We start from the raw sequence: 27,709 nt of genomic DNA on the forward strand, positions 1-27,709 counted from the left end.
ATTTCTTTGAATAATAAGGAAAAAAGATTTTTTAAATTTTGAAGGAAAAAAATTGTTTCAAATAAGAAGTTCGAATTCTCGCGCGCGCCACGAGCCAATGAGGGCGCCGATCGGGGCGTGTTTTACTTCGAGTCTTCGCCGTAGGAAGTCATTGATCCGGGGCGTTTTGTGGCGACTGACGACAGCAAAGTGGAATTTGTGTGTTGTGTTGTTCGGGAAAATGGGTGTAACGATTTGAATTTCGGCGATTCCCCAGTGTTCAAGCAGGTGCATCCGGAGTCGAGAGTGTTTTTCGCCCAGCCGAGGATGCGTGATTAGCGGCCGAGGGCACCACAATGTTTCGCTGCATCCCTATTTTCAAAGGTTGCAACCGCCAAGTCGAATATGTTGATAAGAGGCACTGCTCGCTGCAGACGGTGCCCGAAGACATTCTGCGCTACTCCAGAAGCCTGGAGGAGCTGCTGCTCGACTCGAACCACATCAGAGACCTTCCGAAGGTGAGCAAACGCACCCGCAGAACCCTGGAAAAATTCCCTACCCAAAATACGAACGCCTTTTTGCAGAACTTTTTCCGCCTAAGCAAGCTACGGAAGCTTGGCCTGAGCGACAATGAAGTCCAACGGCTGCCCTCGGACATACAGAACTTTGAGAACTTGGTCGAGCTGGACGTGTCCCGAAATGGTGAGTTTCGTTCCAAAAATGGACCTTGCGTGTGCTTCCGCAACATCCGGTTTGTTATTTTTTTCATCTGACATGAAATCCGCCTGACTCATCCGCCGATGATGATTCTGGCGGCGGCACCACCTTTTTAAAAAGACAACCGTCGCGACCTAAGCGACCTTGCGATTTCTACGGTGATGTTTCATTATTTTGTTCAAACATTTATTAGAACGTTTTTTAATGTCACACTAAATTATTTTTACTGTTTGCGCCTCAACTTGGAAAAGCCGGATTAGGGAGGGACATAATTTTTATTCATTAAATCGCTGAAATTTCCAGGTATTTTAATTAATTTTCTTATGTCTTAAAATTATAGAAATGCACGCATAGAAATTTAATAAAAATAAGCCGTTGAATGTTACAAATAACTGTAAAAAACTGGCATGGAAGAATTAGCAGAATTGGAAAACTTTCAATCATTGAATTTTCGTTATAATTTTTTAGTGGTAGATGAATTAAAATAAAATTATATTTTTTCACGTCCAGACGTCCTTGAAATCATATCTTTAAAAATTAAGTTTTAATTTGAATTCATCCTCTCAAGTTTAAACGAACAAAAGTACAAATTAATACCACTTGCATTTGTCGACAATTGATTGATTATTTCCTGCTTGCAAGAATATATCGGCAAGATCGAATTTGCTGCTTGCCATTCCAATGCAGTGCCAACTCCGCGGGCATTATTATTATTATGATTGTGTTTAGTCGCAGCGCATCATGTACGTAGACGTGTTGCCACTGGAGGAGGTATTCGTTTTCGATGTGTGGTTCGGTTGTTGCTCAACGGCAGCATTGTGTTTTCCCAAGAAGTAGTGCGACAGAAAGTTTGACCAATTATTATGCAGTGCGAGATTGCGTCCTCCCGCACTACGCAATCAACAAACACACTAGCAGGTTCTTAAACCACACTTTTACGCCTAGGCTGGAGTACTAAACCAGAAAAACAAAAGGAAAATGGAAGAAAAGTTGATGCTAATAAAATATAAATTTCAGTTTTAAAAACAATTTCACACTTAAAAAGGTGCAGAGACTGAAAAGCAAACAGTTTCTCATTATTTGGAACAAATATTTTGCATGACAATTTATATTATAAATGTGTGTAATTATGGATTTAGTTGGGTTATTTTATAATATAACTATTGTTGGGTTTGTTTCAGAAAGTTTGCTGAATAGCAAAATATTCAAAAGTATAATTATAGTATTTTTATTTTGCTCCTTGAAGGGCATGTTAATTGAGTGATAAACAAGTCTTACTTAGCATTTTTTTTTCACGGCTGTGGGCTTTTTCTGAGCACTCGGGTGGGGTTAAGGCGATAATGATGTTCACCTTTTTTAACTCTTTCCGACTCGAACACAAAAGACAGAGGCGCATCTTGGATAAAGTTGCGGGTGCCAGGCTTAAAAGTGGAGAAATTTTGCCGCATCATCCATTTATTTAAACGCTTTTATTGCCATCCCGTTTGTAAATTTAAACAAGCGAAATGGGTCAAATTCGTTAAATAAAACCTGCGCGTGACTCCAGAAAGGGTGAACGACCTTTCGAATCACAACGTATGAATGCACGGGCATTTCACACTCGCTGCATCTTCCTGCATGAATTTGATTCACTTGGCCGTGCGAACCCCAGCGCCCATTCAATTCCAACAATTAGCTGTTGCAAAAATACACAAGCACAAAAAGAATCTGCTGCAAACAAAGAGTTTAAAATTGTGATTTGTGATTGTCGGCTTTGCAAATCGGACATGCAAATTTGATTTACATTTTAATTATATATACGTTCCGTTAACTATGAGAATCTCATTTTCTTTTTTAATTCGAGGCCCTCTGTTCTGGTATAGTTTTGTTAATTTTAAATCTTAGGCTGCTTGATTAATATGTAAAATTTATTTCATTGATAATCTATTTTACCGTAGTGGATTTTTTTTAAATGATTAAAAATATGATCAGTCCCGTCTTGCAACATTTTGTTACAATCTTCACGAAAATTTTATAATTATAAGCGATTATCGAATTCTTAGAATCCCTCGGAATGTTTGTCGCACTGCAAACATAAAGCGAATTCCTCACTTGAAAACTTGAAACTGCCTGTGGCGATTCTCACGACTATTTATATATTTGGATTGCTTATCAAAATATAAACACCAAATTGATAAAACCACCAGAAACAAGGGAAAGGTAAACTAGTATACGCTTTTTTTCATGAGTTAAAAAACAATGCACAAATATCCTATTTCTTAATTGCAAATTCTTCAGCTTTTAATATTTCAAGTTTTTTTTAAAACTTTATATTAAAAAAAAAATTGTCATTATTTATAATCTTGCTATAAAATACAATTAAAACATTTTCAAACTGCTTTGTCGATTTAATAACTCGTTATTCGTCGTGTGCCCATCCATTTGAATAGATCATTGAAGCCGGGAACACACAATACTGGACAGTTCTTTTGCAGCCGAGCATTAAAGCACGTCGTTTATTTTCTCCGAGAGATCGGGTTGCATAAAATTTTTCGTTCTCCTTTGTTGCCCGCACATGTCTTTGGTTACAATGATAATTTCTTCATGTCTCACAGGATATGTCCGCTGTCGTAATTATTTGGGTGCAGGGATGGAAATTCCGCTTTGATGTTTTTAATTAAACGTCTTCCGCGACGGAGCTTTTGCTTTGGCCCGTTGAAAAGTAGTTCGAGGTCAGAGGCGCCAAAAGAAAGAGAAAGAAGTAGCAGCGCTTGCAGGTCAAAACATCCAGCTTTGGGCGCGCTTTGATAGTGAGTCATCCGACTCCAGAATTAGATAATTATTCAAATGGGTGAATGGATGGACAAGAAGGTTGTCTCCATTAAACTTGTTGATTGAATTTCCAACAAGAAGAAATATGATGAGCTCGCTAGAGAAATTAGTAAAAGTCTATAGAATTTAATAATAAGCTTCATCGCCTTGTTTAATTCAGCAACTTTATCAAATTATCAAATATCTTTTTATAGTTTGCGTCTATCTTTATTAGTTTGGTTTAATGAAAGTTTATTGAGTTCGAAAACTAACATGTACAATTACGTACATTTTATAGGAAATTCAAATCACGTTTAAGAATAACTATTAAAAAAAACATTTATTCATCTCAATTTAATGGCCTCTTTCTATTTAAATTTGAGAAATTACAGACAAAAGAAAATAAAAATATACATATCTACTTTTGCTTTTAAATGTTGAAAATATTTCCGAAGTTTCTGTTTGCAATTTTTAATTCTTTCTGACATTATCTTTAAATTTCTTGTTGAAAACCTTTTTATGAAAGATTAGAACAGAGCAGTGTCTTCCCTCTCAAGCCCCAATAATCACAGAAATCTTGATTGTTTAACGATTTGAAAAACACGCAATATATCTCCCAAGGAGCCACGCCTATCCGGATAGTTCATCACTTATTTTTAAACTTTTAAAGGTTATCTCGATAGAGCAGTTAATGAGAGGAAATTGATGGAAATTACTAAGGCAATAGCTGCAAATTTTTTCCATTTATGTAATTCTATAAACCAAATTTTTAAAAAGCAGAATATCATCATTTTTGTTTTCATCTTAAAATGATAGAAAATCTATTAATCGGTTACTTGTGTTTACTATTTTGCAACGTTCTATTATGGTTGTGCCATAACCGGCAAGCTGGCACGTCCGCATGCATCCTTCTTGTGGGATTTCACGAGTCGCACCACAGAAGCCCCTCGCTCGGAAATAAAATTCGTCGTTACTCTTTTGCCCCGTTGGCTTGGCAGCCGCTTGCGTAATTATTATTGCCTACCCTCGGCACTAGCAAGTAGTACTTTCAGATTTATGTATGCGTTTTGTTTACGATCGGTAAAGGTCGACGAACGAAGAACGAAAGAGCAAACGAGATGAAACAAAACGGGAGCTGCGATCAATTATACTCTCCCGTTAATTGAATGCCTCCACAACCGCGCCATTCGGTCTTTAAAAGGGAAATTGAGTGGTGAAATGCAGTGGCTGGATGCTGGAGATCGCGGCGAACTTGATTAGGAGGCTTTTTGTTTCTGTCTGCGGTGTGTTCGCCGCGCACAATGCCGCGCACCGCACTCTTTTGTCCCTTGGCGTTTTTCACTTTCCCTGTTGACGGGAAAACCAGTTCAACCGGCGACAATGATTGATTTTGAAAGGGAAATGGGAGAACAATGAAAAATGAATATGAAAAAAAAATGGAAAGAAGTAATCAAGATAGATATTTAATTACTGTCAGGTGCTAAATCAGAAAAAAGATAATAAATCGAGGTTAAAACAATGGATTAGTTACAATGATTATTATCTCATTGTGAATTTTTAAAATTATTCCTTATTTTAAAATAATTACATAATGTATTTGTTTGCTTTCAGACATTCCGGACATACCAGAGCAAATCAAATTCCTCAAAGCACTTCAAGTGGCGGATTTCAGCAGCAACCCAATTTCAAGGCAAGTTTTAGTTTGTAAATTTACTTTAATCATATATAAAAGTATTTTATATTATATTTATACTATGTGTTCTTTGATTTGGTATTGTTAAATTAAATTCATTTCTCATTTTCTATTTTTATTCACATTTCAGATTGCCTAACGGCTTCACTCAGCTGATGAATCTCACAGTGCTGGGTTTGAATGACATGTCGTTGACAAACCTTCCATCTGACCTGGGCAGCCTGACGTCGCTGACCTCACTGGAGCTGAGAGAAAATCTTCTCAGACAACTGCCAGACTCTCTGGCGCAGCTGACGAAACTGGAGCGACTCGACCTGGGAGACAATGAGATCGACTTGCTGGTGAGTTGAGAGAGTCATGCAGAACAGAGCAAAATGAGAATGATTTATCCATTGTTTTTAATGTCTGGGAAAATACAAAGAAGCGCCATTCTTTGCATCAAAGAATACTTTTCACCTTGCATGACTCTTACAAGTTTGCCGATTTTAATAGTAATAAGGCAATGGGAAAGTTATTATTAAAAATTTAAAACAAATTAATTATAATTATGCTAAAAATTTAAGCACTACTAAGCAAGAAATTTTCCAATTTTTTTTTAAATAAACTAAAAAGTATTGTTTGGGTTGCTTCATGTGCGCTGCCTCCAATTTTCACTCTCAAATCTCGTGAAACAAAAATAAATGCTTTCAATGTTGCCCAGATAAGTTTCAAGCTCTGAACGAACGCTGCTTGTTGAATTTTTTTAAAAGCCTCTTCACATTGATGTTTCAGCCACATCATATTGGTCAGCTGCCTGCTCTGCAAGAACTTTGGTTAGACCACAACCAGCTTCAATATTTACCACCTGTAAGTTTATGTCTTTTTATAAAATCATACAAATTCTTGAGTGCATTTTGCAACTTATTACTGTTTTGATTTTTGGAAAAACAAAAACATAATTTTATTTTAAATTTTACTTAAAAATGTCTACAGGAAATGGGAGAGCTCAAGAAACTCACATGCCTGGATGTGTCAGAAAACCGATTAGAGGCGCTTCCTGAAGAAATTGGCGGCCTCGTTTCTTTGACTGATCTTCATTTGTCACAGAATGTCCTTGAAACTCTGCCAGATGGACTCGGCAAATTGCATAAATTGACTATTCTCAAAGTGGACCAGAACCGTCTATCAACTTTAAACCCATGCATCGGAATGTGCGTTTTTCTTGCTGCTCGAAAAACAAATAAAAACCATTTTTTTTTTATCTTGAATACAGGTGTTGCAGCCTCCAAGAATTGATTTTGACTGAAAATTTCTTAACGCAACTTCCTGCCACAATTGGCCAGCTAGTGAAGCTCACAAATTTGAATGTGGACCGAAACAGTCTGCAGACGATACCGAGAGAAATAGGCCACTTGTGCCACCTTGGTGTTCTATCATTAAGAGACAACAGATTGCACTATCTTCCACAGGAAATTGGCCACTGCAAAGCTCTTCAAGTGCTTGACATAGCAGGAAATAGGTAACTTAGTATTTATCTTCCTAAAATGAATCACATTTTCACATAATTGTTCTTCCTGTCTCAGATTGCAGCATTTGCCATTAACGTTGGCATCGCTAGGCCTTAAAGCCGTTTGGCTGTCGGAAAACCAAGCTCAACCAATGCTCAAGTTCCAAACAGATATTGACGAGGCGACGGGAGAAGAGGTGCTCACTTGCTTCCTCCTTCCACAGCAGGAAATGAGGCACCACGAAGGATTTGGACGTAATAACTTGTGACATGTGTGGGAGATAATTGTTCTCAACGGCAATTTTATTGCAGATGTCAATCATTCTCTAAATAGTGATGGAGAGGAGGATGAGGTTGAAGATGAGGAGTATGACGACAGAGTTTTGCCTGACAGAGAACATTCTCGGACTCACTCTGTTAAGTTCACTGATGCTGCTGAACCAACTGCTGAAAATAGAGATGTAAAGTTTAAAAATATTTATCAACAAATTTTAATTTCTTTTCATAAAGACTCCATTTGTGCGACAAAATACTCCTCATCCGAGGGAGCTTAAGGCGAAGGCTCACAAATTGTTCGGGAAAGGAGGAAAAGACGGTAGGAGCAGTTTGGATTCACAGGGCCAGGAATTCTCTGGGGTAAAACAACTTTTTTTTATTCAATAGCGTGTCTTATATTAAATTACACTAGATGGATGGAGAGGAATCTCCAATGGAGCAACAAGCTTTGCCCGCACCAGTTGAAGAACAGAGGGAGCTTCATTTAATAAATGCCAAGGCGGCTGCAGCAGTTGCCAAAGCCAAAGCTGAAGCCAGAGGTGATCAGGAGGAGAATTTAGAAGCCGAAGAAGAAGACGAATTTATGGACCCGATGAGCGAAGAAATCAAACCGGTGGAGTTGGTAATGCCTGTTGCGCAAAATGGACATCACAATTTGGAGGTGGAAGAAAACGAGGTGGCTGAAGACTCTGGCAGCATCGACCTTCAGGTAAGCAGAATGCTTTTCGCGAAAGGTTTTTTCTTCAAATGTGAATCAGGAGGAGGGTCGTGTCCGGTTTGACCCTGAAACCGGGCTAAGTGAGGAGGAGGAGCCGAGGGCAAATAGGTTACATAGGCGGGACACACCTCATCACTTGAAAAATAAACGCATCCAGTCAGCTGGATCGGATAGGGAACAAGTGGCGCAAATATTAGCGCAGGTACTTGTTCAAATATTGCATCTTTTTGTTTGTGCAGCATATGTTTACAGAGTGATCTGACGAATCAGTATTTTTATTTTACGTTAGGCAGCTTCGTTTTTTTGCTCACTTCATTCATTGCCTTGGTGTTTTATATATTATATTTTGTCAAGTCTATTTGATGGAAAAGCACGTATTTCTAGTTTATAACCCAGATAATATTTATCCTGGGGCTTATCACACTCAGAGGAGCTGATAAGATACAACTCTTGTGGATGCGTCAGTGTGGCCATTTTCAGTGTCTGTGCATGACTTGGCCTCTCCGCAGAGAGAGCGGAATTATAATTGTTCTATTATTATTATTTGTTGAATGCTTTTGCACCATGACGGATGTTTCACGTTTTCTGCTCCTATTTTAGGCTGGTAAAAAGAAGGAGGATCAGGAGCAACCAGCAAACAAAACATCTGGTGCTGACTCGGAGGTTGATACCACTGGTGAGTGTTTTTAATTTAAGTGCAGCTCTTGCGCTGAAGCACATGTTTGAATGCCAACCTAACCACTTCATTGCTCACTACTAAATTAAGATTTAAATTATTATTTATCTTCATTATCAGAAATAATGAGTGGCCCCAAATTTAATTTGACACACTTGAGAAAAATTCCACCATATAAAAGCATGGGATACAGAAGAACTAATATTATTTCTTCTTTATACAGATGCAGCCATGCCAAGATACGAAGACGAGCTTCGGATCATAATTGAAAAGCGGGGACAGGGTCTTGGATTGTCAATTGCAGGAGGGCGTGGTTCTGTCCCTTTTCGAGGGAATGATGAGAGCGTTTTTATTTCTAAAGTTACACCCGGTGCTCCAGCTGCCCTTGCTGGTCTCAGGGTAAGGCATTATTAATTTAAACTTTAAACAGTTTAAAATATTAACAAATTAAATTTTTTTAGGTCGGTGACAGGGTTTTAGCTGTTAATGGAATGTCCATTATTGGTGCTGATCATTATGAGGCAGTCGAAATGCTTAAGGCTTCTGGCCAGACATTGGATATGATTATTGGCAGGGAAGTGCCACGTCCCATCATTCACTCAAAGGTAGAACAAGAAAATTTCTGTCAATTCGATTTTTTAAATCTATAAAAATTTTAGAGTCCAAATATTAGAGCAGAATCAGCCATGGAACAGCAGCATCATAGACCTCCCTCTGCAAATGGAAGCATCAACTCGTTTCATTCTCTGCCCGCCACCCCAACTGTTGCCCTCAGAAACGTCCCACCTTCGAATTCCGCCAATATGATTGGAAAAGAGGGCATGGAGCTTAGAAAGGAAATGGTTCACACGACTTTGATCAGAGATTCAAACGGTCTTGGATTCAGCATCGCTGGAGGAAAAGGATCGCCAGGATTCAAAGAGGGCTCAGATGTGAGTGTCCCTGTGGAGGTAAAATTAATATTTGATATTTTCAAAATTGGAGGAAACGGTGGCTAACTCAATTACACGTCATGTGGTAATGGTTGCAATATTAATTCAATTTCTTGGAAAAAAGTTAATTCTGGTCATCTCTATTTTCATCTCTATTTTAGTTTTAAAAATTTTCATATTTTATTTGTAGGCCATTTATGTGTCAAAAATCACAGAGGGTGGAGTTGCAGAAAAGGACGGAAAACTGTTGGTCGGCGATAAAGTTATCTCGGTAGTACTTATTTTTTACACAAACCCACCAGATTACTAATTAAAAACTGATTGCAGATTAATGGCGTTGATGTTCAAGGGGCAAGGCACGATCAGGCTGTTTCCATGTTGAAGGGTCTTGAGCGTTTTGTTCGACTGGTAATTGAGAGAGAAGTTTGGGTGCCAGCAGGTCAAATTGACCCATCTGGCAAAGTGCCTCACGTGTTTGGTGTACCTAAGCCATACACCGGCTTGCACTATGCGGCCAACAGCTACATGGCCAACCGGCCAAATATGACGTCTTACAGACGACCAAACTTGACAACATCTTCACCTGAATCATCGACCAACTTTAAGCTTCAGGGTCTGAGGAACGAAGCTGTCACCATCCCTCCAAAGTCACCGTTGGCCGTCAGCAAACCCCTTACTTTGACCTCGTCCATGTCTCAACCTGAAAACGTTACAAAGGTCCCGCCTCAGCCAGCTCCTAGAAGAATCAACTCTGTTTCAAGTCAGAGTGACATCAAGGAAACCAGTGCAGCTCCAGCCGTCATTCCAAAACCAATAACCAACGAGGAATTTGAGGCAATGATTCCTCCTCACTTTTTGGGTGCAGCACCTGAAGACAGTGCTCCAACCAGTGGTGCTTTGGTCAGTGTAACCATTAAGAAACCAGATCCTGTAGCGCAGCAGTTGCAAGAAAAATTCCCACCAGCACCCACAGCACTCGGGAAGTTGACTGAAACTATTGTTAAGAGTTGCTTGACGGAGACCGTGGTCACTAGAGTGACAGACAATAAATTGAAAAATCAGCCTGTTATTATTGAGGTAGTATTTAACTAGTATTTGTCAATTAATTTTACATATATTTGTATTATTATAGGATGTTGTGTTAGATAAGTCTGCTGGTTCGCTTGGATTTAGCATTATTGGGGGAATCGACCATTCGTCTGTTCCGTTCGGAAAGAATGAACCAGGAATTTTCATTTCGCATGTAATTAACTTGAAATTATAATTTGTGGTGTATATTAATATTTTAAACCCAGGTTGTCCCTGGCGGTCAAGCGTGGAACTCAGGGAAGCTCATTATGGGTGACAGGATCTTAAAGGTCAACAACAAAGACTTAACGGGCTGCACACATCAGGAGGCAGTTATGGCGCTTTTAGAACCACAAGATTCCATCACGCTGTTTATCCAGCATGATCCATTGCCAGATGGCTACAAGGTTTGTAATTTTTAATCAACATTTATTTCATTTTAGATTTATTTATTTAAAAACTTGCAGGAATTGACAATAACTAAAGAGGATGGTGAGAAACTTGGCATGCATATCAAGGGAGGTACAGGGTCGTCAAAACAGGGAAATCCACTGGATTCAACTGACCAGGGTGTTTTTGTGTCAAAAATTAACTCGGCTGGTGCTGCCAGCAGGCAAGGTGGCCTCCAGGTATTCAATCGATGGGTCAATATAATAAAGTGATTTACAAAATTCGCAATATTTCTCAGGTTGGCCAGCGAATTTTAGAAGTGAATGGTGTTTCGTTATTGGGAGCTTCACACTTGACCGCGGTCAACGCCTTGCGAAGTGCAGGCAACAACATCCACTTGACTGTTTGCCTCGGCTACTCGAGAGAAGAGGTTGATAAGCTGACACGAGAGGGCAAGTTGACCAAAGAGATTAGGTCTCAATCGCAAAGCGTGTCCAGCCTCGACCAAGAAGATCCTGACGACTCGAGCAAGCAGGCGCAAGAAATCAAGATGGAGATGGCGGACTGGGAGCGTGAAACTGTTGAAAAGATGCAGAACTTGGAACTGGAGCAGCAGCAAATTGTGCCTGTTATCCCAGCTCCTGCTGTGACCACCACAAATGACAACGCTGTTGTGGACACGCAAAGGGAAAAATCTACCCCTGAAAAAGTACCTACGAAGTTGAAATTTGTTTGGAAAAATTAATTTTTCTCTCGTTTCTTTTCAGGTTCTTGATATGGTCAGAGCAGCAGAAATGTTGGTGCCGCAGCTGAACAGTGGTTCTGCAGCCAATAACGCTAACAATAATGTTAGTGACACGGCTGTTTGCGGAGACTCTGCATTGGCAGTCCCTCCAAAATCCCCGAGACTCGACCTGAAGACGACTACGATTGTCATGAGCAAGCACACTTTGGGACCGCACACCAGCACTGTAAGTAACAGATTCTTTTCTACCTATTCGTGACAATGCAACCGTTTTTTAATCATTTATAAAATTTATTTTATGAGTTATATCTTTTTATTTGTGGCTTGAATTTTATTTTCAATTATTTAATCCAAAGTTAGGTACGATTGATAATGTATAAACAAAAAACATATGTAGGGCCATTCAATTCAGTTCTCGAATCAATGTTATCACCCCTGAACTGAATAGTCCTCATGGACCATAGCTGAGCTGTTACTGACCAGAAAGCTATTATTGTTACTCATCGAGTGCAGTGTTGATAGAATAATTATTGTGTTGAATTTTTATTTCATAATTTTAATTTATTTCTGACGCATGAAGACATGATTGTACCATTACCATCCCTGTTGATTACTCAAAAAGCCGCGCATGAGTTGGTGTTGAATTATAAACAATCACAACCGAGGTGTGATAAATATTTAAAAAAAAAATCATCATCCTGCTGGCCACTAAAAATAGAAATAGTGTGCATGCCAATAAGTGACTGTGAGCCATGTTATTGTGAACTATCTAAGTATGTGTGTAATGCCCATGTGGCGCACCACAGTGAATTTGGTTCTGAATTCACGTTGCAGAGCACCGACTCATCTTCAGACTGTTCGTCGCCAATTTGAAGAAACAAAATTACTTCGGACACCCGAACACATTTACTGTGAAACGCACAGTCGGGCTGACCAAGACTTAAAATAAGTAGCAAAGGTTTAGGTTTTTGCGAAGCGATTGCATTCAGCAATAAAATCAATCAACTTTGGTGCTTCTCACAGAGCCAATTCAAATGAAGGAGAGTGAAAAATTATAAATTGTTAAAAGTCAGACTCACTTCGATTTTTTTTCGCCCGATGAGAATTTTTGCAACCTCATGGCAACAAGTATTTATTTTTGCATTTATTTTTGTGCCGTTTTCGCTTCAATCTGTGAGCCCTTTTGCCATTCCTTTAAAAATCTTCTTACGTGTAGATAATGACGCTGGATGCTTTGAAAATGAGGAGACCAAGATTGACAAGCTTTAATTAACAAAATCGTTGGGCCTAAGTGATGAATTGTGAGGATGGAAGAAGCGTACCGAGCATTTTGCACACATTCAACTGCTAACATTCTAACGTGTAATCACATTCCTGCATTAGTAACTAACCAAACTTCAGGATACAAAGAAAACAGTGTGTATCGTTTCTCATTTTTCTATCTACCGAATTCTCCAACATCTTGATGTGGTCGCTAATTAAAAGAAAGGAAACAACTTAAATATTCCTTCACCTCTCATTTGGGAATTTTTTGCCTCTCACAGATGCTGAGTCAGCTTTGCACACGTTTTACCAGTGGTAGATTGTGATATTTTGTGGTGACGGAAATGCAGGCCCTGAGAGTGGATAATAAAAATTTAAGGAAACGGTCGTTCGCACCAAATATACGGGTCAACGAGAGGTTGTCGTGGAGTTGTTGCGCATTACTTGCTCATTTTGTGTAGCTCAAAGAAGCCTTTCTGTTGTAGTGATCAGAGCCGGCTGACTTTGCATCTGAAAAGAATTAAATGCTTTAAAGTGTAATGCGTTGCTGTTTGCGTGCTGATAGGGTTTGACTCCAGCAACGGAATCATATTTTCAACAACATGCAAATTTTATATTTAAATTTTGGTACTCAATTACATATTTAAATCAATTTTAATTTTTCTTATATTTTTTAAATATCCAAAAAGAAAATTTGTAAATTTTATTTCTTTATTTCCTATTCATTGAAAATTACGTTATATTACATCAATAACTTGCTTGCTCTGAAGATTAAGATTGATCAAATATTTTGGTCTGGACATTGATTATAGGGCTCGTTTTGTCAGAGAATTTTTTTAATTCTCTGGTTATTTCAAGCTACAGTCAAAGTCAATCAGCACGACACTTTGACAACACCTCTTGAGTGCTGCAGAGAAAAAAAAATAATATAATAAGCCAAATTATCAGAGTAATTATTCTAGTTGTTGCTAACAGATGTAGTTTGTAACTAAAAACAGGCATCTCAATGAGATGCACAAATGTTTCACCGAATCTAGAAAAGAGATAATCACCGAAAAATCTGTCAATACAAAAATAAATTTCAAAGAAAATTGTTCCGTTTATTTGGCACTGAAAGTGTTCCAAAGAAGCATTAATTAATTAAGGCGCATCGTGAAATAAAACAAAGGGCAGCGACTTATTGAGGAATGTGAGCCCAGACCCTCATATTGAGGTGCTAAAAACTTGATAAAATAATTGATTTTGGTGAAAATCAAACTAAACGGTTGTGAAACTTGACAATTTTCAACACTACGCGTGGGTCTAGAGCTTGCAAGGCTATAATTTATCAAAATGTGGCAAGTTTGTTTGAGTCATTAATGACGCTGAACTGCCAGCAGTGCGATTCGAATGGTCACTTTTGGGGTTTAATAAAATTAAAAAAATTAAAAAGCTATTTTGGAACCAGTATGCAAGTCAAGTGATACAAAGTCTTGGCTCACATGTCCTTGAACTAACAAAGAGCTAATTTAAGGAAGTAAACGTAACATAAAATAATTGTTTTTTCAATGAAAAGAAAATGTAATTTGCGTAATATCATCATTTTTATATGTACGAGCAAGAATTTTATATGTTGATACAATATGCTTGCTTCTAACGCAGAATGTTTAAATCTATACAAGCGATACACATGTATGAAGAATGAAAAAGAAAAAAAATTATCCATGTTTCCATTTCTTAAATTGTATAAATATTACATATATGAACGATTAAACTATTTATGTATGTTTTGTGTATATAAAAGTGTATTTTCAAATTGCGGCCTTTCAATCAAGCAGCCACTAATAAAAAAACTCACTCAACAGCTATTAAATTTTCAAATCTTTGCGTCACTTTTCCTTTATTTTCGCCTTCTTTTTTTAATTTAAATTTTGCACCTCGTTCGACCAGCCCATGACCGGCGGTTCCAATCCCTCGAGAATTCCTGTCCTGGACAAATCAGCAGTGGCCCCGGCAGCTTCTCCGAGTCCGCCCTCCATGTCCCCGATTCCCCCTCACAAAACTCCGTCGCCCAAAGAGGGCGCCTCGCCCGTCCCTGCGGTCAAGAGCCAGGAATCGCCTTCCCCGCCTCTTGATGAAGATCAGGCCGCTGGCGAGGAGCAGGAAAGCGTCTACTCGTCTGCTGAAGACCTCCTGGACCCCATAATACGCAGCAGAAGACCAAACGCTAAGTTTACCAACACGCCTGTCAAGGTGAAATATATTTTCCATATTTTCATTCACTGGCACCTTTCAAATTAATTTTCAAAGCTTTTTTTATATTCAGATTCGTTTTGTCTTTTATATTTATTTTTTTCTTCAATTGCTATTTGCTAAGAACTAAAACAAAATATTATAATTTAAAATTTTTGGTGGCTAATTTATATAATAAATTTTCAGGTTCCAACTATTACAGGCAAACCGATGCCTGCTTCTGTCAGTGACAAACTAAAGTTCTTTGAAAAAGCAATGGTGGAGCAGCAGCAGCCTGTAGCTAAGACTGGTAAGGATATATTTATTATAATTTATTTTGATGGAAATTAAATCATTTTCCAGTCATAATTCTGTTTTTAAAGTTCTTTAAACCTTATAGAAAAGTAACCCACATTTTTTTCTTTTTAGATCGAGTTTTCTCCTTCCTCAGTAAGGATGAGGTTGAAAGGATGAAACAAGAAGAAGAGAAGAAAATTGCAAATCTGACCCACGAAGAGTTGAAGACCTGGGCTGAGATGGATCAAGAGGATGACGACCAAATCAATGCTGGCCAGGATGCCGCCTTTGGGGAGGCAGCGTCGCCCAAGCCGTCCCTCATTCCTCTGCCTGTCGATCCGGCCCTATCAAAACCGTCTGCTCCACCTCCCATCAGTGCAAAACCGACCAACCTGCCCACCAGTGTGCGCACAGCCAAAGCTGAAAGGAGGATGCGAGAAATTTTGACGAATGAAGTAAGATAAATTTACTGATCTACTAGTTAAAAATACTAAATTTCCAAATTTTCCAAAGGGCTTGTTGAACGAAGCTGCTGCTAACTTTAAGGACTTGTCACCTGCAGAACAGAGGCAAAAACAGGCTGAGATGAGAGCGGCTTGGAGACAGGCAAGATTAAAATCTCTAGAGCAGGTGAATACAATTGAATAAAAATATTTCTTAAGTTAAATTTGAATGCATAAATTAGATCAATTAGTACTTAATCATAATATCTTGTTTATTAGGATGCTTTGCAAGCTCAAATGGTCATCAAGAAAATGTCAGAAATGATCGAGACCAGCCCAGCCGCCCTATCGCCAATTGAGTCCACAACCAAAATCACCACCATCACCACCACGTCAGAGACAGACACGGAAAACAATGTGACCGAGACCACCTCCTCATGCACCATCTCTGCCAGAGACGAGGAAAACAACGTTACGGTAAGTGAAAATACTAATCCCAGACCTAATCAAAGTGTGGATGTGCAATTTTATAAATTTAACACAAATTGAAATTTTTGTTTAAAGCTGCTTAACAAGTATTTAAGTTTTTTCTCACGCTAACACGAAACAAGGTAACTTGATGTGTTAATTTATTTAAATCAATCATTGCCGGCTTTTTAAATTTTTGTTTTGCTCACAATCAAATCCAGTCCCTGCTGAAAACAATCATTTTTCATAATCGAACACACACGCCTGAATATAAATAGGATTCTCCCTTGTCATCGCCACTTCGGCGATTGCGGCCTTCCAGCGACGATTTCCCTCGGCTCTCACTGCGAGAAGCTTCAACTTCTACACCAAAAGTTCTCAGCTCGAGAGAGCGCATCATCGACGAAACGACCTTGGAAACGACAACCAGGGCAATGTTTGACCCTGTGACGGGTCGGCACGCCGTGCGCACCCTGGAGCTGGTGCAGAAAACAATTGAGACCGAGGTAGAGACCGACAGGCCAGACTCACCGGCAGGACACACACTACTCTAGCTCACTCTGCCCATAGCCAATCATTGCAAACGCAGCAGCACCTCCCTCACGTGCCCACATCTTGACACCCACACACTTATTTTGCTGATTTTCTATTGTTTGCCACCCTGTTATGTGTTTTTTATATTTCATCGTCTGATCCATGACCAGCACAATGCCACCTCTTCTGTTGCAGAATTTTGCTACTTCTTAATTTGGTGTATTTCACGATTTATTTTGATTTTGCTTTATTATTTTAATTTTATTTTAAAGATATTTTTTTAAAGTTTTTATCGGTATAGCAAATTAAATTAAGTTTGATGTTCTCCTAGAGTAGCTCAAATTTCAGTGCTTCCATTTGCTTTCAATTTAATAGAAAAAGCAACTTTTTGAGAATCTTGAATTAAGTTTTGTGGGGTTATTTGACTGAAATTGTTCCTTTTTTTAACATAAATGAAGCGATTATTTAATCGCAACAGTACAATCAATTGGAACTAGATTAAGTTTGCAAGTATTTTAAATGGAGTTTGGGTATTTTTGAAAGGAATTTTCAGTTTTAAAATTGTATAGTATTTCATGTTTATTTGTACAGACTTGAACTTTGTTAAAAAGTTCTGAATTTTACTGTCAAAATTTGCTGTTTTTTTTTTCATTTCAATAAATTTGCTTCTTGCTAGATTTTTTCCAACCAGACTGCACTGACACTCGTTTTGTATAGCATTAATTGAAGCATCCACTTACCTGTCGTGAATTTATTACTCATTTTAAATTATAAAATGATGGTGTTGGCTCTTTTTCAAGTTCAAAAGTGTTCAAACTTTTAATAAATTTGATTATCAACAGGTCGAGACGTGCCGTGAGAAAATCATCAGCCTTGAATTGTCCAAGCCTGAAGTAAAGCACCTGGACCGGCCCACCGAATCTCCACCCCCACCACCCACCAAGGTGGTGAGCCCCCCTGCCGAGTCTCCGCCGCCGACGCCAACCACTCCCAAAAGCAGAATCCCACGGCCCAGCAACCTGAGCATCTCGTCCCAACACGAATCGGAAGAGGAAGAAGTCGAGGAGGGCGAGTCGAGCAGCACAGCTGCCGAGACGCCAACCACCCCTCAAGGGGGTGGCAGTGGCAACAAGCGGAAGCGCTCCAAGAAGAAGAACTCGCGGAAAGGCAAACACTGAGAGATGCGAGTTGTGCAGCTGAAATCAAAGGCATGCTTAAAGTTGTTCTAAAGTCAGTACCAGTTTACTGACCTAGACTTTCTAAAATTAAGGCGGTGAGAAGCAAAACAAAAATCTTCTTTTCATCCGTTTCTTCCGCAGCAATCGAATTTGAATAACAATTTTTATTGTGCAGTTACAATAATTAGAGTAGTAGCAAAAAAAAAACGAACCTACGTTCGCAAGAGACAGTGCTGCCGAAAGCATGGTGCTTTCCACGAGAAGTGTTGCTGTATATTTTTTTAAAAAACGACAACACTATTTTTAGATTAAATGACCAGCATTAAAAATCCACCAGACACACTCACTCACAAACACACTCACAGTTGAAACTTCTTTTAAGTTGAACGTTGAATTTACATTAATTTGTAGTTAACACACGTGCTTACGTTGAAAAATCCATTCCATTTCTAATAAATAAATTGAAAACCTCGTTTTAACAATGCCCTATTGTTTGGATGCTATTACCTAGCTCTTTGTACAAAATTAACTATTTATACACCTGTTTATTAATCCGTAATCTATAATTTAATGATTAATTAATGAACTATTAATTACTAGCTTAATGTCTTCTATTTATATTTTCTGTAGTTTTGTCACACTCGAGAATGAATAAAACACGAAAAATGTAATTGTGTAGCTCCGTTGGTGTTGGAGAAATAAATAAAAATAACTCTAGGACTAATCACACAGTTTCTCTTAAATCCTAAAAGCATCCTCTTGCCTAGTTGAGAGACAAGTAGAACGATAAAATTTTCAAAATGATTCAATTAAAAATACAGCTGAGAATAATAATATTTAAACCCTGAATAATAATTCGCTCAATTCAAATCCAACGTCTTGAGGATTTTTTGTTATTTCGCGAAACAATATTGCCGTTTTGGTTTTGAGCTTAAAACTCGCAAAGTTTTTTTTTTTTCAAAAGAGGAATTCCTCTTCAAAGACGTTGTGTCAGGCGTTTATGCTGGCCTTGCTCTTGGTCTTCACTCCCAGGGGGTACTGACTGAGCGGTGTGAAACCACCGTCTATCACTTCCTCTTCCACAGTTATGTCTTCTTCGTTCTCCAGTTTTCTCACCGGCTTCGTCGAGCCCTTGCATTTTAGTGCAAACTTAACTTCTGACCGAATCTCTGGCCAGAATGGAATCTGCAACAAAGGAAACTTATTTTTTTTCAATGCTTTAATGGGTTTGATGTACCTTTTTGTCTTTGGTCATTTGGCCAACGTGCCAGCACAGCTCCAAAAATGCGATGAGCATTGCCATTACGCAGCCTGCGATTAGCACCACAAAGACGCCGCCTACGTTGGGCAAACCAAGCTCACTAGCGGCTCCACTTCCAGCCGAGTCATCCTGGAAATTTGAAATTTTAATTAATACATAATAAGCATTAATTTTTGTTTTGATCGTTGTGCTGAAGGTGTTAATTATCACTGGGCTAAAATTTTAAAATCGTGCATTATTTGAGTTTTGTGTATTCAATGATATTAACTTTTAATTCTTTAAAATGCAGAAAATTTAATCATACATTTAAATATGACATTAAGGAACTTACCAAACTCTAATCCAAGTGGTAATGCAGAGACAAAGCATGATTTATACAAATTTACAGTGTTAAAGTTTGTAGAAGTTTTGATTTTTTTTTTTGGTGAAGATAAGTATGTACATTAAAATTATTTACAAAATTGCACACTTCAAAATTATTATACAATGAAGAAAATGACCAATTTTCTTCCTCACCTTGCACTGTCCTCCACCTCGTTTCTCCTTCCACCATTTGACCTTCAATGCGTACATTTTGCCCACTTCCTGCAATTTTAAAACGGCCGCACTAATCGCATTTCGGTATGGAGAATCTTCAGAGAAATTCAAATTAAATTTCTTTTCTTTCAAATTTTGAAAAGCGCGTACTTTTCCTCATGGCGATTCCGTAACCCTTGGCGTCCAAAAGGCCTCCAACCTGCGCCAGGTCGCATTCTCGCTCGACCACATATTCGATAGAAGAGGATTCCATGAAGAAGGCGTATTTGCCGTTTGAGTTTTTCACCCTCTGAATGCCCTCCTGGTTTGACGACGTGAACACGTCAGGGTTGTCCTTCATGAACTGCCACATGCGCTGGTATGTAGAGTAGTTGGAGTCCTAAAGAAAAACCACAAAAATAAATAAAATATTACCAGGAGTTCAAAATTTTGGTAAAAATATTCATTTTAATCATTGATATTCATTTTAAGAGATTATTTTTTCAGAAAAATAAATACCCTGAAAAAGGCAGCGGTGGATCCGTCTCTTTTGGCGCCGTACTTGATCACGTTCTGGTTGGCCAAGTCCTCGACGGACTTGATGGGCGACGACATGCTTTCGATGGTGAGGAAAGCGGCCAGGTTGGCTGTATAAGAGGAGACCATGATGAGCGTGAAGAACCACCAGATGCCGGCGACCATTCGCGTGGACACTGCCGTTGGCGCGATGTCCGAACCTTGCTGCATCAAAGATCCGATGGTGAACCACAGCGAATTTTTCAGTGAAAATTGATTTTCCAGGTGGTCCGGCTCTTCAATGCACGGGTATGGGTTCGTCCATTCATACGGGCTGCACCTAAAAATTACAAAGCATAGAGAAATTCATATTTCAAATGTTAATAAATTTTTTTTTGATTTACCTGGCCAGGGCGAAAAGTAGGACAGAAACTCCAACATAAGCTGAAAACATGTAAACCCAGACTTCATTGGAAAAAGGTGACATGAAAGAGAATAAGCTGGGTGGCTGCTTTGTTGGTTTCCTGTACAAAATGCTGATGCCTAAAAGAATTCTCTTAATAATATTTTGGTTCAAATTAAGGAAAAACTAACTATTTACCGAGATTCATAAATGGCATGGTGAAGTCAACGGCGCTCTCACGGTCGTAGGTGATTGTCAAATCTGTGATGGCCAAATGTGCTCTCTAAAAAATAACAATTAATTAATAGTTTATTCGGTAAAAAAATTATTGCACAAAAAGGTTTACTCCACAATTTGTTTTAAACTTTTACTACGAAACAGGAAATATGGATTTATCACATGGATTGAAATTTTGCTCGTATTTTTTTATCGTATTATATGAACCTCTTTTAGTGGGATTGCCAAAAAAAAATGTTTTGTATTATGTTTTATGAAAATAACAGATCATAAATATGTGATGCTGATTAATTAAAAATCATCCATTAAATTGGATTAAAAATCAAATCAAGTAACTAAATTTCTAGGAAAAAGTATTGATTATTTAAAATTGACTTTAAATGTAAAAATAGAAAAATACAAGTTGAGAAATTTCACAGTGGTTTTAAAGGACCGCCAGCAAGCAATCCTCTCTCTGTGCAAACAAGAGATTATTTAACAATGGCGAATGGACTGTTTAAGAGCGCGAAGAGCGTCTCTGTTTTTCGTCGGGCGGCGCGAGGGCTCATTCAGTTCGCGCCACGACTCAATTTACATACGTCGTCAATGATTTCTCTCAGCATGCCGTTCCACTGGCCGGTCTGTTTATTTATGGAGCCGTAAACGCCGTCGTGCTGCAGCTTAAAGGAGTAGTTGAAGCCGAGCATCATCGAGATCTCTTGGATCAGCTCGATGCCGAAGCCTTCAAAGCGATCGTTGCCGCTCAGCTTCTGACTCGCCTCCTTCAGCATTCCGTACGGGTCGCTCTGCGGGATTTTACATAAATCAAAATCAAAACTCATCGTAACAGAGACGGGCAGATTTTTATATAAACAGAAAATTCGTCCGTCGCTCTTCGCATTTGTCATGAGTTATCGTTTTGCTTGGAAATTCTTTTGCCTGTTTCCGTTGAATTTTATACTAACAAGAACACACTTCTTTCAATAAACGGTGCGCCTGAAAATTTAAAACATGCCGCACCGCAAAGCACTTTTATCGTGCAGGTTGCATACTTTAGAAAATATTATCGGATTTAACCAAAAAAATCATTTCCAAAAAAATTCTCCCTTTCAATTTTTATTCTTTTTGCAATTTTCGAGCCGCTATTCTTCTCACCAGAGCTGTCATGACGATGAACGTTTTGTTCTGCAGGCTGTCGGTGCCTTCTTGGATGGTGGCCGTTTGGATTCGGGTCAAGTTGACGCCATCAGAAGAATTCCAAGTGCCGATGCTAACGAGACCGTCGTAGGTCAGCTCGACTATATCCAAAACCAGGTGCGATCTGAACCCTTCGTTGTCAAAACGAGTCACGCCAGTCGTCCCTTTAATTTCAGTCTTAATCATAAAATAAAAATAATTAGTTGGAATTATACATTTTTTTCTATCAAACAAACCGATTTCATGAAGTTGACCAAGCTGAAGCCGTGCTCCCAGTTTTCGACGGTTTCGCAATTCAAGGGTCGAAAGGCGACCCTTTGACTGTGCACCAGCCAATGAAGAGCTTTTGCAAATAGGCGAACTGAATCATACATTAGCGCTGTCTCCATCTAAAATAAACAATTTTTTTTTTAATTTGCAAAAAAATTAGAAAATTGACATTTTAAGGGTTTTCATCTTACTCGTATGGTTTCTGGCGTAAAAGAAAAATTTCGCGACAAATCGTTCATCTCCTGAACGAAAGTTCGCACGTCAGGGTCCGTAGGGTCGACCACCCTGATGCCAGTGATATTGGTGCCTCCGTACTGATATGGCTCCAAATCCAATGTATGCATGTCCTTTGATTGAATAAATTTTAATTGAAACTGACGATTTAAAAAAGTTTAGGAAAACTACTAAATTCGTGATGATGTAGTTGTAGTGGCTGGCCATGAGACCAACCTGCTGCGCCTGCATCAACACTTCCGGCAGCTTTTCAATTGTGCAGTCCAAGACTATGTTTATTTCGTTGCTGCTTTTCACCCTCTTCAGAAGAGGTCTGTAATTTTTATTCAAATACTTTAATGAATTGGTACAATAAGATTATATCAAGATATTAAATTTGTAAATTAATATTGTAAATGATTTAAAAATATGTTGGTTCTTTATCTGAAAAATTATCTCATGTACTCAACTGACCTATTATTAGGTCCTGGGTCTAGCTGTCGGACAGTGACCGTGTGTCCCTTCGGATCGTACAATTTAAGCAACTCGCTCATTCTGATGAGACCATCATCATTCTCATAAATTATCGTAAAGCTCTTCCACTCCCAAGTTTCGACGAGATCTTTTATAGCCTGTGTGAAAAAAATTCAGGAAAATGAATTAATCAGCTAAAAATAAATAAGCAGACCCATGCCAAAAAGAGAAATCTATTTTAATTATAATTTTTTTTATTGACCAAAAATTGTAAATATTTTGCAAAAACTAATAATAACTGCAGCAGAAAGTATAAAATTTTCCAATTCTGGGTAACAAGCTTTGACTTTTGCGCCAGAAACCCAAAGTCAATTAACTTTCTGGTTGGTTTCTGAATTCAGCCCTAATCAAATTGAGTTCGACTGGCTGATTTTGATTCTGAAAGAGCGATTCGCAAAGTAAGTAAGGGGGAGATGTGCACTCACCCGAGCGAGCACGCTGGGGTGCGGGAAGAGGTTGACGGCACAGGCGCCCCTGCGCTGTGCCAGGTCCCAACGCATCTCCACGTGGGGCACCTCCATTGTGTCGCAAACCGACTGGACATGCTCGGCCGTGTCCTCACTTTGCGGCCCGAAAATGCCGGACACACCAGCGCCCATCAGCTCACAAACTGTTTGATAAAACATTATAAATTTATGTGGGAACGAATTAAAAAAATTTATATATAGATCGCTGCAACACTTAATTTTAATTTCATGTGTGAATCATTTTCACACAAAAAAGACACGTTAAAAATTTACCGTTGAAATATTTAATTGGCATTTCCAAATAAACATAAAAGGTAGCCATTTGAATTTTGAAAACACTGTATAAATTGAAAAAATTGTTCTCATTTGATTTGAAATATTATTACAGCGCTTCTTTTGAAAAATGGGATGTTTGTACGACGCTATGTCTACGACTACAAAAGTTACATTTTACTGATGCAAAATTGTTGAATTTAAATTAATGAAAATAATTACTGTATAATCTGATTTAACGGCGGTTTAATGAAAAAATTCAATTCATAATTTTCACCAAGAATCCAACTTTTAATATTGACTCGATTCGGCGAGCGCGTTCGATTCAAGTTAAAAAAATTAAATTCATGATTTTCACCAAGAATTTAACTTTCAATTTTGACTCAATTCGGCGAGCGCCTTTACTCCAAGTTGTTGAATGCGCCAGAACAATAAAATTTAATAAAGATATTGCGGTTTAGTGAAAAAAAAAGTAAATTCATGATTTTGATCAATGTTTTTAAATTGACTTGTTAATTGTTTTAAAAAATTTATTAATTAATTTTATTTAATGTTCTGTAATTCATCTAACTTATTAAATCATTTTATTTTTAATATCTAATAAATGTAAAAAAAAAAAATATTTATATATTTTGCTCTGCAATATTTTAATATTTTATGGTTTTTAATAATTAAAAGTCAAAAAGTTAATTTTAACATCAATCTCAAAGTAACGTAAAATTAATTCTTGTAATTTCTCACCCTTAGCACAGGTGCTGAGCGAGTCTTTGAGCGAGACCTTCTCTGTCTGCGCGACCAGCGTATGCCTCGGAAGCACGGTGCGGTCATTGTTGACATGGTCGACGGCCGCTCGGAAGGAGATCATCAATTCTTCATAGTTGGGCACATAAAGGCCACCTGCGGACACCAAAAGAGCGAGCCGGTCGTAAAATACAATCTGTTTGCCGACGAGACGTGATGAACGAGTTTCCGAAGGTGTCATAAAACAGCCGAAATGACTATACGCGACACCTGTTCGCTTCCTGAAATTGAAAGTCAAAGAGAACGACTTTGACGACCGCAAGACATGCAGTTTTCAAATTGAAATTAAGGCCCAGATAATAAAAATTGCCATCTAAATTGAAATGAATTAAATGTTATGTTTTTTTCAAAGGTAAAAATGTTGATTTTATTGTATAAAAAAAAATTAAAAAAAAAATTATCCTTCTTGAACCCTTATAAATACTTGCAAATTTTTTTAGTTGAGCTTTAAATTGTAAAATAGCTTGCCACACAAAATATTGTAGCTAAATATTTATTGTCAACGATTTATCATTACATGGGAGGGGATGGATATTTTATAGATGATAAAATTCACTAAAAAAGACCAATAATAATAATAAATAGATTAATTTTTGAGTAAAAATTACCTTTCAATATGACCTTAAATGACTGATAGGATGACATTTCTATTAATTATTGTATCAAATAATTTTAGTAAAAACAAAATATTTCTCCTCATCGCTACATTTCACCTTTTATTGCCTATATTCTTTTTTAGAACTTATTCACCTTTTTTAGAAAATTATAATGTTCAAAATATTTCCAATTCACAAATTATGACCTTTTTCTCATAAAAAATCATCTATTTTTTTCTAAGGAAATCGACAGCCTAATTTTTTTTCTTCCACGTATTTATATATTTATACCCGCAAAAGGTGTTGGACGAAAGGCAGCAACAAACTTCACGTTGTGCCTCGACGTCTCTAATCACCTTTAATGATCATCCGATATGCAAAGTTTGCGCAGCCCCCCTCGTTCAAACAAGATAATACAGGCACTATTATATCGTGTCTGTCCGGCAGGCAGGCGTGAGTGAGTGTCATTTATTTGTGCAGCCGAGAATGAATGAGGCTCTCAGACTGACATTGATTTATGACGAGATTCCTCAAAGATCTATACATACTCCTGAATAACAATAATAATAGACTACTCTGGGCGGCTGCTATTAATTAAGGCCTCTCTTCTTAAATTGCGCCGATTTCTGGGCCAATTTTAAAGCACGTGCTTGCAAAGAATTAATAATTATGAAAAAAACTAGGAAAACAATCAATCAAATGTTTTGCAGGCAGGTTAAGATAATTAGTTAAATAATAAATTTATTTTGAGAGCTCACAAAACTTAAGGATACAAAGGAGTTTCTACTTTTAAAGCATTTTAAAAAAGATTTCCGCACAAAATTATTACTTCAATTGGTCCAAACTAAAAACTTTTCAATAACAATATTTTTCTCCTCTTTTCAAAATATTATGCTTTGCTACGTTGTTATTATAGTTGATTGCATAAATGAAATCAAAATAAGTTTAGTTTATTCGATGCTTTTTCAATGCATCGATTTCACATGCTAATTTAAGTTGGCTTTGGGAATTTACTGGTGCTAATTCGACACGTAATTATCCACCATTATTTCTAATTTATAAAATAGGTGTAAGTTTTACTAGCTTTCTAAAAAACTAAAAGGAAAAGAAAAGTCGCAATTTATTTTAAGTTAAGCTTCAATAAATTGAACGTAAATTTTTAAATATTGACACAATTATTTGTTGAAAATAATTTATTTTAAATAAATTTATTTTCACTACTTCAACACAACATAACCCGATATACCCCGTGTCTGACCTGAGGCCAGTGAGTTCACAGAGGTCACTGAGTCAAGTTTAAGGCCACTGGACCTTTGCAAACTTGTGTTTGATAAGGGAATATAAAGCACTTTAAATTAAAACGCTTTTTTAAAACAAATAAGGATGTCTCATGCATTTGTTAAGCTATCTATTTTTTTAAGTCCTTAAAATTTTTTGTTAGCTATTTCACATTAAAATTAATTACTGCTAAAACGTAAACACGGAAAGTCGGGAATAAATAATTGTAATGCCTCTGTCAGGCGCCAAAGTGTCGGGCAAAACGCAATGTGTCAACGCGTGTTTACCAATGGGCGAACAAAGAAGAGAGCACAACGCATTCCCTCCGGACTTAATTTCACATCACAATTTTCAAACTTCAAAAAATTTTATTAAATGAGTAGTTTATATCGCTCTTAATTATATTTGCAACTTTTATTTTTAGCACCTCATCAAGATTGAGAGCTGCGCCCAAAATAAAAAGCGACGCCACGGACGCCACAAAAAAATGATTTGTTTTTGTTTTTGAAGACATTATTTGAAATTATGAAAATAAAAAATGTACCTATTCGGATGACGTTGCGCTCGTTGACCTGCAGCGTGAAGGGCGCCAGGGAGGCGCAGACGAGCGCGAAAAGCAGGCTGCGGACGATCGTCATCGCACCTGCATGGCCCGTCCGCCGTCAGACCGAGAGCAGGACTGAAGTTGTGGGGCGGCCACGATTGACGGGACGGTCGGCGAGCGGCGGCAGCTTCTGGGCCAGTGGCCGCCACGTGACCTCCCCTCGCACCCCTCCGGGGCTAATTTTAGAAATTCATCTTAAGTGCCAACTGGTGGCTCGCCAGGCGACAGGTTTGATCTTATTTTTACTGCTCTCCACTGACGTGACACACAAAATTTTTCGCCCCTTTTTTATATTTTTATTAAGGTATTTTCCATTTTATTATGACTGCACGCATTGCACGCGACGGACACGCGACACTTTGTGTTCGTTTTGCATTTTTTTCTTTATATGCTCCGACGTGTTTGTTTTTCAGATCTGTTTGCTGCTCACTATTTCTTAATGCCAGACCCGCGTATGGTAATAAAGGTGGCCGTGCAATAAAAGTCGGTCCTGTCTAAGAAGGGTGATCCGTGTTCGCCGACTTGCACCCCCTAGGGTTTCCGCCCAAATTTATTATCTCCGGTTTTTTAATTTAGAGCGCTGGCGCTCCTCGGGGTGCTTTTTAGTGCTTATATTTTTGATCTAGACAAGACGCTCCCTACTTTGTGGCGTATACAAATCTTTGAGAAATTAATAGTAATAAATTCTAAAAAAAAATTA

General features: G+C 38.1%; 2 protein-coding genes across 2 annotated transcripts; one reads left to right on the forward strand and one right to left on the reverse strand.

Annotated features, from left to right (window-relative positions):
* The first annotated feature begins 163 nt into the window (after positions 1 to 163).
* On the forward strand, positions 164 to 18,588 carry LOC132202801 (protein lap4-like). The gene is given in 28 exon segments (XM_059629999.1): positions 164 to 497; positions 564 to 681; positions 5,098 to 5,176; positions 5,310 to 5,520; positions 5,951 to 6,025; positions 6,152 to 6,369; positions 6,432 to 6,677; positions 6,742 to 7,126; positions 7,176 to 7,301; positions 7,354 to 7,650; positions 7,700 to 7,861; positions 8,260 to 8,335; positions 8,559 to 8,734; positions 8,797 to 8,940; positions 8,995 to 9,285; positions 9,458 to 9,538; positions 9,595 to 10,344; positions 10,400 to 10,510; positions 10,563 to 10,742; positions 10,803 to 10,964; positions 11,024 to 11,434; positions 11,493 to 11,696; positions 14,663 to 14,965; positions 15,152 to 15,254; positions 15,374 to 15,696; positions 15,755 to 15,871; positions 15,964 to 16,161; positions 17,529 to 18,588. Coding segments are annotated over 28 exon segments (6,045 nt in total). The 5' UTR covers positions 164 to 335; the 3' UTR covers positions 17,865 to 18,588.
* LOC132202802 (glutamate receptor ionotropic, kainate 2-like) lies at positions 17,963 to 27,102 on the reverse strand. The gene is made up of 16 exons (XM_059630001.1): positions 26,950 to 27,102; positions 24,472 to 24,627; positions 23,416 to 23,600; positions 22,931 to 23,088; positions 22,649 to 22,790; positions 22,435 to 22,590; positions 22,210 to 22,362; positions 21,932 to 22,150; positions 21,376 to 21,582; positions 20,759 to 20,843; positions 20,562 to 20,700; positions 20,161 to 20,497; positions 19,813 to 20,041; positions 19,642 to 19,757; positions 19,102 to 19,254; positions 17,963 to 19,049 (listed from the first exon to the last, which is right to left on the reverse strand). Exons 1-16 carry the CDS (start codon positions 27,041 to 27,043, stop codon positions 18,855 to 18,857), a joined length of 2,724 nt encoding a protein of 907 aa, XP_059485984.1. The 5' UTR covers positions 27,044 to 27,102; the 3' UTR covers positions 17,963 to 18,854.
* Positions 27,103 to 27,709: the final 607 nt, after the last annotated feature.

Source organism: Neocloeon triangulifer, unplaced genomic scaffold (assembly GCF_031216515.1).
Source record: "Neocloeon triangulifer isolate White Clay Creek 2 clone unplaced genomic scaffold, ASM3121651v1 ptg000015l, whole genome shotgun sequence".
NCBI lineage: Eukaryota > Metazoa > Arthropoda > Insecta > Ephemeroptera > Baetidae > Neocloeon > Neocloeon triangulifer.

What these genes read in the sequence shown, in the direction of transcription:
- LOC132202802 (XM_059630001.1), bottom strand. Translation starts at nt 27,043, where the DNA reads ATGACGATCGTCCGCAGCCTGCTTTTCGCGCTCGTCTGCGCCTCCCTG. An exon ending in TCATCGTCATGACAGCTCTG is followed by an intron (nt 21,583 to 21,931) that starts GTGAGAAGAATA and finishes AAAATCCCGCAG; the next exon opens with AGCGACCCGTACGGAATGCT. An exon ending in TGAGAGAAATCATTGACGAC is followed by an intron (nt 20,844 to 21,375) that starts GTATGTAAATTG and finishes GTTATTTTTTAG; the next exon opens with AGAGCACATTTGGCCATCAC.